The sequence below is a fragment of the Dunckerocampus dactyliophorus genome, chromosome 2, assembly GCF_027744805.1.
Source record: "Dunckerocampus dactyliophorus isolate RoL2022-P2 chromosome 2, RoL_Ddac_1.1, whole genome shotgun sequence".
Lineage (NCBI taxonomy): Eukaryota > Metazoa > Chordata > Actinopteri > Syngnathiformes > Syngnathidae > Dunckerocampus > Dunckerocampus dactyliophorus.
This window is the reverse complement of record NC_072820.1, coordinates 47453323-47468409: the sequence shown is the minus strand read 5'-3', so window position 1 is coordinate 47468409 and position 15087 is coordinate 47453323. Positions and strand designations below refer to the sequence as shown.

Below are 15087 nucleotides of genomic sequence, written 5' to 3'. Positions count from 1 at the left end.
TTGTGGTGCAGTTGTTTAGTGTATACCGTATTTGAGCTGTCACAAACGGGAAAAAATGGTGTTGTAGTGAAGGTTGCGCTTGAAGTGCATATTTTCACAAAAAAAGCTGGTTTTGGCCCTTTTTTTTGTTGAGAAGTGATATTTTCTTGAAACTTACCCACGTGCTGCTGCTGATTACTAAAGAACCGAAAAAGGTAGAAGCAAACCTTTATTTTCCTCATGAAAGTCAAAGATTAGACTTTTTGGTTGGTTCAGTGTTTATATAGCCATAGAACACAATGTTCTGTGTGCCTTGAAAAATTAGTCAAAATTGTCTAAAATGGCAGGTACTGAGGGGATACATTTTGAAAAAGTGGCTGGGAGTGAATGAGTTAATAAAAATAAAAAAGATTTCATTTAAAAACTGCATTTTGTGTTGAGCTGTGTTGTCATTGACTGATATTTACGTTTGTTTGAGCTGAAACATTTAAGTGTGACAAACGTGCAAAAAAAAAAAAAAAGAAGTCAGGAAGGGGGCAAACACTTTTTCACAAACGCAGTCCTAAAACGGTGCCTGCGGCCCACAATGCATTGCGTGATCACGTGCGAGTATCTCGAGATTTTGTCTTTGGTGCGTGATCTAAGATGCCGACGTAAAAAAATGGACGCTTAACAAGCTGGTGAACGCAAGCTAAATTTTAACCAAAATTTGGGATGTTAACCGTGGAGGTTATTAACCGAGGCTCCACCGTATTGCGTGATTTGGTCACTAACCAAAAAAGCACGCACACAATGCTGGTAAAAATAAGTGTTAGAGGTAAAAAAAACTGAATTCAAAAAAATTAAAACGGAAAAATTTCAATTTGAAGGGAAAAAAAAAGGAATTTAGGAAAAAATGAAACGGATTTCATAGGACCTTAAGTGGGCGTGTGATGTGATAAACACTTCCTGTCACTCACTTCATGTGGGAAACTGCTATGGAACCCAATGTACCGTACCGCAATAAGTTTATTCCCAATACATGTACCGTTACACCCCCACACATCATAAGGCATATTTTCTCATGTGAAACGTGAATATTACAGCATGACCTGTTGTGATTTCTGCCTTTGTCTCCTTGTGTCTGTAGACTCCCTCCTGCGAATGAAGGAGGAAACGATGGAGGCGGATGAGTTCAACTTTTCACAGGGCACCTCTGACCAGGAGAGCAATGGCTCAGGCACCTACTACATCAAACAGGAGCCCTAAGGTCAGAGCGGGACAAACAGGGAAATGACAGTTCTGTTTCCAAGCTGAAATGACACTCGGAAGCGCAAATTTCCAGTGGAGAAAAAAGATATTCTCAGAAGTCGTTTCCAAGAAAAGCACCCAAGGCTTGGTCACAAACGTTTGGCCGTTTTCCTTTTATCTTCTTTCTCACATCGAGGGTCTGAGCATTAAAACCAATGGTGAAACAATTTTTTGCCGTTTTGCGTGTAAGTGGAGCTCCTTTGTACTCCATGCCACCTTAGACCTGTATAAACTGTGATGACTGTGTGGGTGAGCGGGGTCTTTGTGTTGATTTGTTTTCAGGTAGGTTAGCCACTGAACACATACATTCATTGTAACCATTTGTCTGATTATACAAGCTGGCACAAATAGGAACAATTATATATATTTACTTTTTATTCTGAATTCACAGAGGACATATTTGAAATAGTACTTGAATTATTTTTAGGTTTTTTTATGTTGATTTTTGGGTAGGGTTTTGTCTTAATGTAGGTTTTACATTTGCTTTTGGTGGCTGTGTGGTGAAAACATTGTACATGAAAGTGGTTATATTTATATAGGATGTGAATAACTATTAAACTACGAGTGCAGGGTGTAGGTGTTAAGGATCTTGGTGGTAATACACTTGTTCAAGTACAACGCTGCATAGAATTCATCAGAATTGTCATGGAATGTTTCTTCCGGTAAACATGTGTTTTCCAGACCAACATTTATTTTTTCATTCAGCCATTAAGCACAAGTGGTGTGTTCATCAAACATGTCTCCTGACTCACCTGGTATGTTTGTACCCATGGGAACCAATGGCCAGTTATTGGTCTTGCGTGACATACTGTAGATACCACAACCTGCCATGTCTTTATGCTGACATGGACACGTCAGTAGATTGGTGGCCAGCTGTGAAGTGTAGTAAATGTGGACCGCGTGAGTCTGCCTTCTATGGAGGATTGCTTTGACTGGGCTGTAGTACGTAGCTCAATGGTGGTCCCTTGTTTTTTTCCAGCCTGATTGGTCTTTTCAAGATGTCCACCTGGTCAGTTTGACATGTGGCCAAAAGAGTTGGGAATCTTGACTCGTTCCCGCTTCTGGAAACGTTTAAGCAGCCAAGGGTACGGTCCGCCCTTGTTATTGACATCACCAGTTATGCGCTGGAGCCCTCCAATTACGGCACGGTGTCAGTGACGAACTGTGGTCACCCAGGAATGGGAGTCATTTTCAGACCACACTTGATCTGATGGCACATCATCATACATCATTAGATGGGGCGTTCCTGTCTCTCAAATACAGGAACCTGACCTGCTCTGCATTCAAACTTACTCCATGTCATGCCTCACCCCTCACCCATGACTTCCAGAGATATATTACATACACTCATGCAGATTCGAAGACCAGTTGACAAAATGGCAAGAATTTACATTTTGCACTGCTGGATCTTGAGGTTCTAAGTACAGCTTCAAAATACAAAAAGAATAAATGGGAGTGAGACAAAACACATTTTTTGAGTAACCAAATTATTGCAAACAAGCATTAAAGTGAAATAGGCTGATCAACTGATCAAAAGTTTAAGACCATAGCTTAAAAAGCTAAGGCCATTCTTGTTAATCAACTGAAGAATGGGTTTGGTTATGCTTGATGCCAGTGTTTCCAGGGGGCTCGTAGGAATGTTGCTCCAGGTGGTGGAGATGGCTTCATGGAGGGCATCCCTGTCTGGAACTCATGTCCATTTCCCATGCCAACTTCCCTCGCCATCCATCCCCAAATGTTCTAAATTGGGTTTAGATCAGGGGAACACGCAGGATGGTCCAAAAGAGTGAGCTAATTCCTCTGGAATTAGTCCTTTGTCAGGCGGGCAGTGTTGTCCTGTTGAAAAAGCCAGTCATTACCGCACAGACGAGGGCCTTCTGTCATGAAGGCAACATCTCCACACAGCCAGCTGCCGTTCGACGCCCCTGCACAACCTGAAGCTCCATTGTTCCATTGAAAGCCATCAGGACCCTTAAGGTTAAATTGTTTTCCTCATCAGAGAATAAAACTGTCTTCCATCTTTCAATGTCCCATGTTTGGTGCTCTCCTGCAAATTCCAAACGGAAGGAGGCGAAGGAGGCGAGGCCTTTGATGACATTTTTTCCTTCTTAAAAACCTTTTCTCGCAAATGCCGTCGGACGGTTAATGGACTGCACTTGGCATCAGTAACAAGCCAATGGGATCCTCCGGCTCAGGACCGGGTCTGCCATTTGACTTTGTTGTTCCATAACCCTCAGGATGTGAAATGACTGTCATACTGTGTCCCACCTCAGCAGCAATGGCGCGCTGTGAGAGGCCTTGCTTATGCAGCCCAGCAATCCCACCGCGTTAAGAGAGGAAGCTTTTTTTGCCTTTGCCATCAAGAGATCAGGACAGTGTGAACACTAAGTCACATTCAATCTACATTTTTGCCTATTAAAGGCTGTGCTCTTAAACATTTGATCAGCTGATGAACAGCCTAGTTCACTTTGCTTGTCTGCAATAAATTGCGAACCCTTTTTAAAATTTTTTTTTTTTATTAAATCTCACTCCCATTCTTTCTTTTTGCATTTTCAAGCAGTTCGGCAACTTTATTTTCAGAGATCTTTTAGCTTGATTTACATTTTCAGTTGATGTGGCGCTTAGAAATACATTATAATATACTTAAAACATATATAATCCTGTCCTGTCATTTATCGTTCTGTTAATAAAATAGTCAAAATGGGCATATTTCAGACATAGTTGCAAATGGTGATTTAATCATGATTAATTTGGAAACTGTGATTAACCTGACTAAAATTGTTTATAATTTGACAGCCCTAATTTTGAAATGCATTTGTGTGTTTTTTTTTTACTCCCGTTTTGTCCCTCCGTCAGCGTCCATTACAACGACATGTACACGTGTCATGGCCAGTTATGCAAATTAGACCATGGCGTCATCTTGCATCAGCACGCCAACCCACCACCACAAATAGATTGCAGTCCTGTGCTGTGTGTCCACACTTTTGTAGTCAGCAATATTCTCACAATCTTCATATCAACCCACACAGCAGCAGGGTGCATTGTATTCCTGGTGTTAGAAATGTCCATTGTTTACCAGCAAGTAAATGCTCTGATCCGTTCATTTGCTGTACCATAAATTAACAGTAAAAATGATCCCCCCCCCCCTTGAAACTGTTGAACATTTCCCTAAGCTCAGATACTGCCGAGTGTTTACAATATTCATACAATAGAATATCTGTTGGTGTATAAGTTGCCCCATTTGGGCAAACTTTTAAATGTAAACATTTTTTTAAATGTAAAAATTGTGGTCAAAACCAAAAAATTAGTTGGCACTAAAAAGGAAAACATTTTGGGAATTTTGCCCATCAAATCCTTATGTGAGACATGAACACACTTCTCTCTTTTCTGTGCATTCTAAAAATATAAAAAGGGCATCTAAGAATGCACGTAATGGTGCATTCTTAGAATAAAAAAAAAAAAAAGTACAGTTTTCCTTTAAGTGACTCCAAGAAACAGGCTTGGTGTCACCGACCACTTGATTAAAAGAGTTGCTCCAAAATCCTCATAAGCAGCGACATCATCATCATCATCATCATCATCATCATCATCATCATCATCATCATCAAAAGCACAGGCGTTCTACAAACAATGAAATGCTTGGAAATGGTCATCCACTATCTTCTGTCTGGACCGCATTTCATTGTTTGTAGACGTTCTGTGCTGCAAGAAAGACATTCTGCCAGAGGAAGTCTGGGCGTGGTTGCAAACGGAACTGGACTTTTCTCCATTCTTGGTTAAAACTCAGACCCAAAAGATGCATCACTTGCTCCAAAACGTTTTGAAGGTTCTGGATTGGTCCTCGCAGATCTCAGTCCGATTGAGGGAGCTCAAGGTTAGGTTCCAGTTGGAAAGATCTTGAAGCATCTGGCTTGGAAAAATGGGCTACATCATCCTTAGCGAGGCTTGTACTAACTTGATCAAACAAAGTAGAAATAGTTTGATTATAAGATTGTTGAAAAGATATTTGTATTAGATTTGAGGAAGTGTTGACCTCAGCTGTATGTTGTTCATGTTTGTGGGTAGCTGGCGCTTATGCATTCAAGTAGGCCATCGTTAATGTTGGGAAATGAGTTCATAAGCCCTGATTCCACCATACTGGATATCTCATCATTACTTCACCAAGCTTTTCAAACACTTCCCCCATCAGGGTCCGTCATCGTGCATCATCTTTTATCTGGCTCAGTATTTCGGACCAAATACCCTTCTTGATGCAGGCCTCACATTTACAGGGCTTGGGACAGGATATGGCCTGCGTGTGTGTGTGTGTGTGTGTGTGTGTGGGGGGGGGGATATGGAATGAGCATTTGATCAAGCTGGAACCCACCCAAGCAGCTTTATCAATAAGAACTGTCTATCATGGTGTGTGTCAGAGGAGCAGCCGTAGATTTGTTGTTTGTGTGTGTAAACCTCTCTAAAAGCAATATATAAATATCTCCAAATTGGTGTTTCAGCGTTAAGTTTAGATGCTCCTTTATGAATCACCTCAGCCGCGTAACGACATGCAGTACTGTGCAAAAGTCTCATTTATTCTTTTCAGGAGCTTTTTCCCAGCGATCGTCTTGGTAAACACAGTGGAACCTTGGTCCGAGCATTTTTCCCTTGACGTGAAAAATGTAGGCCAAAATGTTGCCCGTTTGCGTGCAATATTCCACGTCTTTACGCATTTTTATCACAAAACCTTCCTCTTGGCATGGAAACCGGAACCGGAAGTCATTGTCTGCCGGCTCCATCGCCCGTCTGGTGGTGATGAGGGGTTGATTCGGTCGTTCTAACTAACACAGTTACGTCAGCCGGGTCTGCTTTTCTTATTGATCACAGCTGCAAAACAAGCCAAAGTGGAGCCAAAGAAAGTCCCAAGTGAAAAGAAGGTGAGAAACTCAATTGAATTGAAGAAATACTGTAACTCGCTGTCTCATCGCCACCTTGGTCACCAGTCAAGTCCTCAATCGAGGTAAACGTCACCAGATGTAACATGTTAATTTAACCCTTTCATCTACATTTAAATGGTTTTCTGTATGTAAAACTATTTTTAAAAAGTATTGTGTGAACATTTTTTTGGTGGGGTCCGTCTCTGGAAAGGCTGGCTGGGGGCGTGATGCGGGGGGGATCGGCAGGTTTTGGGTGCATGACGATGAAGGGCCGCTGTTTCGGTGCTGTGAACGTGTGGACTTATAATATACAACGTGACACAAAAAAATACGTTTGTCATCATTCATAAGAATTTAAATGATTATGAAAAAAACATTCAAATGTAATCATTTTGAAAATTTCAAAATGGTAATACGATATATATATTGCATATCATACAAAAAATACATTGAAAAAAATAATCGACTAAATTACAGTGGAACCTCGGTTTTCATCTGTCCGATGAAAACCCCCCCAAAAAAAGGTCAATCCAATGAATACGTTCCAGACAGCCACGAAGCCTAACACAAAACACGTTTTATTTATAAAGTAATTATAGTTTTACAAAGACAAGTTTGGAACTTAAAAATGGTGGCTTTTGCACAGCACTGTACAGTATGTCACAAAAGTAAGTAAAATAACAGATATTTGATTGTCTTTTCATGGGACAAGCAAGTAAAGTAGTCAGTGTACAGCTTGGATGACTGTGTTCATTAGCCGTCCCCTCCAAGTCACTTGACAAACCGCCATTGATGTCTAAATTGCTGGCAAACAAATGTTTGATGTACAAATTGGGGCCAATTTGCCATTTGTTCAAATCTCCTGGGTCATGTGAGTCAGTGTTACAAGGTGTGAATGGGGAGCCAGCGTGTTAAATTTGATGCCATCACTCTCACACTCGCTCATCACTGCAAGTTCAACATGGCACCTTATTGCAAAGAACTTGCTGAGGATGTGGAAAGAGTCGTTGTTCTACATCGTAGGCTCAAAGAAGATTGCCAACAGCTTGGCTTGAAAGCGGGACATGCCTCGCCATGCTCCACGAAAGAAGTGGTCAGTGCTGAGACCACAGGCGGCCGTCGTCCAGAAGGAAACCTCTTGTAAAGATGATGCACAAAAAAGCAGACCAACGACGTGGATTAGTGGAACGCTTGCTTCAGGTAGCGTCACGCGTGCGTGGTGGCAACCAGGTGAGGAGGACACAGACTGGTGTGTCTTGCATGGCGGTGAGAGTGTCACGGTAATGGGACCTGATAACAACCCCCAACACACCACCAAGAAAGAAGCAGATGGTAAAGGTGATGGTGCTAAACCCTATCGAGCATCCGTGGGGCACTGAGTGCAAGGTGTCCATGATGTCCTCATGGAGGCCTGAAAAGCCTGTGACGCCACACCCAACGGAGTCAAGACGGTGTTGGAAAATCCTGATATTCACACTAAACATTCACATTGAGTGGGTCTGTCACGATTGATAAATCGTCTGATTAAAAATAATAAAAAAAAATCAGGTGGATCATTAAATTGAAATCTGGTCTGCGTGTTTCATCTGCTCGTCTCTGTGCCACTCAAGCTGCATGACAAGATGGTTCGCTCTGCATTGCTTCTACAGTGGAATGAACGGAGAGAGTGGGCCCTCATGTCATTCAGCCTCTTTGTGGAGGTGGGGCGACTAGTGAGGGGGGTTTAGAGGACTTAGCAGTTAGCGTATGTTGCCTCACAAAGCTAACATGAAGAAGGCACAGAAGCAATGGTTTCTGAGGCGAACGCCACAGCCGCAGCGTGGGAACATTTCCGTTTAAAACAGAATGAACACAGTGAGTGGATGAACGCCGACGGCCGACGGACAGTTTTCTCAACTGGGGGAAAAAAAACTACCTATGTAGGTGCCTCGGGCAGCGGAGCCTTCGTCCTGACAGTCGACGCTTATTGAGGTGTTTGGTCTGCAAATATAAACAAACCAGTGCAGCGTAGCAATGCCGACATTGCTAAAGCATACATGCAACTTGTGTGTCAGGCTAATGTCTCACACGGCTAGCCTGTACACTACACTTGAGTACCATCACCGTGGCAGGCCTACACTAGAGGCCCACTAGAGGCCCACTCGAGACACGTTGACCCTGCGACATCTTTATGTAGTGCGACAATTCTTTACAGATCCTCAGCGAGTTATTAGCCATGAGGTGCCATGTTGAACTTCTAGTGGCCAGTGGGAGTGTCATGACACCATGACACCAAATTTAACACACCTGCTCTTCCGTCTGCTCTGTGAACAGACACGCAGACGGAACCACGTGACACACCAAACCATAGAAGAAGAAAGAACATATGCACATAAGTACGACGCAGGGGAATTACTTCTGCGAATGACGAGTGGGGTGAGTCAGATATTACGTTGGCTTGTCGTCAAAGCTCACTTCTGGTCATGTGACGGCAACGGGTCAGTGGTGTCATTGTTTTCATAAAGCAGCGCCACTCTGGAAGCCGTTTCTAAAAATAGTGTGGACGCAACACTGTTTCCATGTGGATAGCTCCTGAGTCACATGATCCCGGGAGAAAAAATGGCAAATTGGGCCCAATTTGTACATCATACTGACTTGTGTTGCCAGCTGTTTAGACATGAATGCTACAAGCTGTACACTGACTACTCCACATTGTATCAAAGTGTCGTTTCTTTAGTGTCGAAGTATTTGCAGCATGTGGGATTGCGTACTGTGTGTCAGCAGGTGTTCCATGTGATGCAATTTAATACCATGTGCTGCTTTTTACCCAACGAAAACAGCACTCACCTATAGAATAACATAACAAATCTATTGTTGATATTTAACAGAATTGGTGTGTAACTGCTACCTCCTAGTGCAGCTGAAACAACACCCCTGTGACGATATGCAAACAAAGGCATTTTAGCACATTATATGCAAAAATAATGGCTTATTAAAAAGTTCTAATGATGAAGAAAATGTATCGTACTTCTGACATGATTCAAAGTATAAATTTGAGATTACGTAGAGATATTTACCAGAATGATATTTAATATTTGCTGTGAACATTTTTCTATGTTTTTTACACTTCAGTGTGGTCGGCAAAGACGGCATTTTACAAGTGACAGCAAAGGGTTGTTTTTGTGCATGGTCCCATGTGACAGGCGTGGGAAGCGGCACGTTGGTGCTCGGTGTGCTTTATTGCAGGATTATGCAAAAGCGACACAACCTATTTGCAACAAAATTGGCGGGAGTGCGGCATGCGTGTGTCCGGGAGGTCCAAGTACGTTTTCATGCAGTTAGAAATGTGGAATCTCTCTCGTTGCAATTTCAATCATGATTAGAGATGACGTCACTCTGTATGAACTGTACGTCATCAGCTGCCCATTTCGTCCTTTTTGGAGAGGAATTGATGGCATTAGCTGGTCTTTGGTGGGCTCATGATATCTTACGTCAGGGGTGTCCAAACTGTACAGAAAGGGGGGGGGGGCATCACACTCAAGCCAAGCACCTATAAAAACGATTCACCCCTCTCCCCCCCACCCTCCCTTGCTTTTATAAAATGGGGGGTCATGGTCACACAAATATCCAAGGGGTGTGAATACCACGTCAAAATAAGAGTTTTTCTAATCTACAGTGAAAAGAAAAATAAAACTTACCAAGGAATTCCTGGCTAATGTGATTTTTATTGTTGTGATAGGCAATTAGAATTCTAATGATGCTATTTACGATTTTATTCGATTTATTCTTGAATATTCAGATGCAGGCACATTTTGAAAAATATTTTTTATGTTCATGCAGGCTGTTTTTAATGTTATCTCAAAATTGTTGCAAACCCAGCTCGTTAGCTCGGCCTTTCATAGCCACTTGGTGGATTTTGCTTTGAAACTATTTTTAGGCTGACTGAAACGGAAATGCTAACAATGCTAACAGCTAGCATGCCAGCTACATTGTGACGACGTGAACATCTCTTGCTACAGTGGACACTTGCTAAGGTGCTACATGTCAACGTGATGCTAAAATGCTAACGCTAGCCCATAGATACCGTGTACCTAAAGTCAAACTCATAAGTTTTGAATTATTTTCTTACCAGTTTTCAATCCCTAATCATCCTTGGTAACGTTCTGATGCATACAGACTTTTTTTTTTTTTAAATAAACGTGCGAACAAAAAAAAGCCTGCAGTCCAGACTTTGGACACCCCTGTCTTGTGTTCTCTTTAAACTGAGAAGTGACCTGCTAACAAATAAAAATAGCTACGCCGCTTGATTACGCTTTTTAACGGTTCAACCTTGGCGGCGCTTTTGCGCTGCTGAGCACCATTCTGGTTTATATTGGAGGGTTTTTGCCAATATTATCATTCACTCCCAGAAACAACTCAATCAGATCAGAAAAGCATCATTTCTTCATGAAGTACAAAGTTGTTACTACGAGAGGTAAACAAATGACTGTTACCTGCTGCTACCCCCCCCCCCCAAGGTAAACACTAAGTAATGCACAAGCAATGCTTGCTGTCCTACCTTCCGTCACTTGTGTGTGTTTCATTAGCCTTGGATTACATCAAAAGAGGTTAAAGGGCTCTGTAGCAATCAAGTGGTTTGACCTTGGGTGCCTGATCATCTCAAAGGAAAAAAAGTTGTAAACCGGGGGTGTCCGAAGTGTGGCTATTTTTGGCGCACATCTTGTTTTTTTTTATTGGCCTTTGTCATGTAAAAATAAAATCAACTGAGTGTTAATGAGATGACACTCATCTCAGATAGCTTAGCATACGCTGCTGATCAAAATGTTAAGACCAGTTGGAAAACTGCAAGAATTTACATTTTGCACTGTTGGATCTTCAGGAGGTTGTACGTCGAGCTTCAGTGAGAGAAAAGAAAGGGTTGGAGTAAGCAAAGTATTGCAAAAAGCATTAAAGAGAAATAGGCTTTCAGATGATCAAAAGTTTAAGAGCACAGCCTTGAAAAGGCAAACTCTTGGCAAAAATGCGGATTGAACGTGATGGTCAGGTGATCTCTTAACGGCAAAGGCACAAAAGCTTTCTCTCTTTGAACACGGTGGGATTGTTGAGCTGCATCAGCGAGGCCTCTCACGGCGCTGCTGAGGTTGGACGCAGTAAGACGGTCATGTGAGACTTCCTCAGAGATCCTGAGGCTTATGGAACAACAAGTCAAGTGGTAGACCCAAAAAATGTCAGTCCTGAGCTGGAGGATCCCATTGGCTGTCCGTCAAGACACGGGACCATCCTCGGCCCAAATGAAGGCTGGTACTGGTGCCGAGTGCAGTCCAATAACCATCAGACACATTCTGCCAGAGAAGGCTTTTAAGAAACGTCTTCAAAGGCCTCGTCTCCTTCATCAAGGCCACAAAATTGCCCATTTGTAATTTGCAGGAGAGAACCAAACACGGGACATTGAAAGGTGGAAGAAAGTTGTTTTTTTTTTCTGATGAGAAAAAATGATCTTGAAGGTCCTGATGACTTCCAACGTTACTGGCATGACAAGGAGATCCCACCTGAGATGTTTTCCACATGGCACAGTGGAGGGGCCCATCATCATGATCCTTCAATGGAACAATGGAGCTTCAGGTTGTGCAGGGGCGTCAAACAGCAGCTGGCTATGTGGAGATGTTGCAGGGGGTGTCCCTCATGACAGAAGGCCCTCGTCTGTGTGGTAATGACTGGCTTTTTGAATAAGACAACGCTGCACTTCGCAATGACCGCCTGACAAAGGACTTCTGCCAGAGGAATTAGCTCACTCTTTTGGACCATCCTACGTGTTCCCCTGATCTAAATCCAACTGAGAACATTTGGGGATGGATGGATGGATGGATGGCAAGGGAAGTTTACAAAAATGGACATAAGTTCCAGACTGTGGATGTCCTCCATGAAGCCATCTTCACCACCTGGAGCAACATTCCCACTAGCCTCCTGGAAACACTGGCATCAAGCAGGCCCAAACCAATTTTTCAGCTGATGATCAAGAATGGAGCAGCTACTCCTTTTTTAACATTTTATTTCTATTTTACGGGGCTTTCTGGTACCACCCCCCCAGCCTATTTCACTTTAATGTTTGTTTGCAATAAATTGCTTACTAAAAATGTTTCTTCTCCTTCTTTCAACCTCCTTAAGATCCAACAGTGCAAAATGTAAATTGTGGTCTTAACATTTTGACCAGAAGTGTAAATGGACCTACATTGGATTAGTTTTAGCATCTTTAATGTATAAAATGTATGACATTTTCTGGACGTGGACCTCGGTGGGAGAAGTTTGGACACCCCTACTGTACTGCATTATGAATTCTTCTTTGTTCTACTTTGCATTGAGGACGTGAGGCTGTCCATTTCCACCATTGATCATTGTCTTTGTTTCCTGGTGTGCATATGGATTGACCCAGTGATGCATGTCTTAATTCTTGTATGTACAAACTATTAATCTCTTCTTGGATACTAACACGGGTCTTTTTATGTGGTTGTTCCCTCAGTTAGGTTGAAACCTTCTATTATGGTGCTATATATTTGATAAAAATGATACATGTATTGGGATCACTCTTTGAAGATAATGTAAGTTGAAAATTATTTTGGATACAAATGTGCATATAAAACCTAAAACAAGAGGTACATTATTCAAAGTTTGTATGTGTCATATTAGTTCTCTGGTTTGATACGTTTGTGTTTTGATAGTTGTTCAATAAAGTATAATGTGTGGATCATTATATTGTTTACAATTTCTGCATGGCCGTGAAAGTTTTTTCTGGTGAATTTGGTCATGTTTGCCTTTTCCATGAATAAAAAGCCGAATGACACCAACTCTTCCCCACAGTTTGTCTGGTTCCGTCTTTTAGAAGAAGGCCTGTTGTGTCCAGCAGGGGTTTTCAAAGAGCTTGGCCAGAATCTCCCCTCACAAAAGTCACATCACACCTCACATTTCACAAGCGCAGTAGCCGTCCCTCGTTTAAGGCAGGTCCACCTTGTGATAAGTAAATTAACAATATTAATAAATTGAATATTTAGGTAGTTAAAAACCTTTTATGACTTTGTCAATATGGTTTTAATGTTAGTAGAGCCCTGCACACATGAAATAACCGCCCTATAGTCACCTTTTCACTTGTATTACCTGATATAGGAGACATAAGTGATAGTAAGACATAATTCACATGTTAGCACTGGGAAAGCTCCTTGTTGCAGTCAGGCGCGGATTTAGAGGGGCCGTTTTGAGGCACCCACGATTTATTTTTTTTGCCACAATAAAAGCTAGTAAAATGATAAACCATCCTGGATTCCAGTCACCCAGTCCCAGTGAAGGTACATGTTCTAAATTCTGGGCGCGTGGTGGACGCATATGCCAGGATGCAACCGAGACGCATGCTATTCCTGGAGCCACTGTCAGGCTGATCATTGACGTTGGACATTGAACGTGTGCTGTACGTGGCTATTCAGGTGGAGGTGCAAAATAAAGGTTCTGGCATCATGACTATAAGGAACACTGTTGTCTACTCAATTAAATGAACCAGAAAAGCGATCCCCAGTGACATCAAATTATACTCAAATCCTCGGAATTTACAGCTGCTTCAAATTGGAACATATTTCAGGAAATTGAGCTAAAATGGGTTTCTCCTAGTACCGCTCATTTTATAAACAGAATGTTTTGGCTTAAACGATATATTCCAAGGATAAAAATAACAACTCTTGAAATTAAGGACATAAAATTGGCCTCAGATCTCACCAGATTGCAGGAAATGAGGTCTAATTTTAAAGATTTTCTGGCCCCCCAACCCTCCGCTCCATTTCCAGCCCCTCGGCCACACCCCCCTTTTCAAAAAAGCTAGACCCGCCATGACAGTATCTCAAATGCAAAAAAAAGATGGACGTCAGCCTATCATCCATCCTCACGAGGACGTTTGTCACTTGACTGATGTACTGGACCAGTCTGACATGCATCTGGCACACGTACACGTTCATGTAACATGATGGACGCTGCTGCTCCACTGACAGCTTTGTTTACACCACCTTGTGCAGCTGCAGGATCTCTGCACGGACACGATGCTGCTGCTTTCAGCATAACATGCTACCCAGCTAACTAGTTAGCCTCCAGTTTGTTTATTCCAGACTTAAGAAAGGCTTTGAAACCGAGTGGAGAAGAAGGACAAAGTAAGAAGGTACCACTTCACACGCATCCATGGCCGACTCCGTGCAGTGCAAGTTACGGTAACATAATATAAGCTGACGTCTCATCAATGTAACAAGACGGACACCGAGTGACCATGAAACTACATTTGACTTGTCTTTCAATATTTTGGATTCATAACAGGCCGTAGTCAACCTCGAAAATCTATTAACTAGAGTGAAGGAGTTTGAACCCCAAAGTGAATCCTCAAAGTATTCACAGGGTTTCACTTTTTCCACATATTTTATGCTACAGCAAAATAGAATACATTCCTTCCCCCCCCGAAACACACACCAACACCCAATAATGATCAAATAAAAAATGGATGCAAATGTCTTGAGAATTTAAAAAAGTGCTGGAAAGTGAACCATATTCTATTCAGGTACACTAAACCAAACATAGGGAAGCCCGTTTCAACCACTGGAAGAAACAAATATATCATAAGTCATAATTATGAGATAAAAAGTCCAAATTATGAACGGCATGTGCTGCGTGCCATGTGACGAAAGCTGCAGTGAAGGTGGCACATGTGCAGTTTGTACAGTATCTCAGAATTTCCACTTTTTATCTCATAAATGACTTTTGATCTCATAGTTATGACTTATCTCATAATTATGACTTATCTCATGACTTTCCTATCTCATAATTATGATTTTTATTTCATAATTATGAATTTTATCTCACAATTTGGACTTCTCATTGCTCTGATTTTTAATCTCATAACTATGAC

At 42.0% G+C, this 15087-nt stretch overlaps 1 protein-coding gene across 2 annotated transcripts in view; it reads left to right on the top strand.

Annotated features, from left to right (window-relative positions):
* mbtd1 (mbt domain containing 1) overlaps window positions 1-15048 on the top strand; it is a 62678-nt gene extending 47630 nt beyond the window's left edge. The window contains exon 17 of one of the 2 annotated variants that reach the window (XM_054758478.1): window positions 1109-15048. In XM_054758478.1, the coding sequence (XP_054614453.1) occupies window positions 1109-1227 (119 nt within the window). In that variant the 3' untranslated portion in view covers window positions 1228-15048. The remainder of the gene's footprint in view (window positions 1-1108) is intronic. The other variant, XM_054758489.1, reaches the window with a different exon arrangement.
* The last annotated feature ends 39 nt before the right edge of the window (window positions 15049-15087 follow it).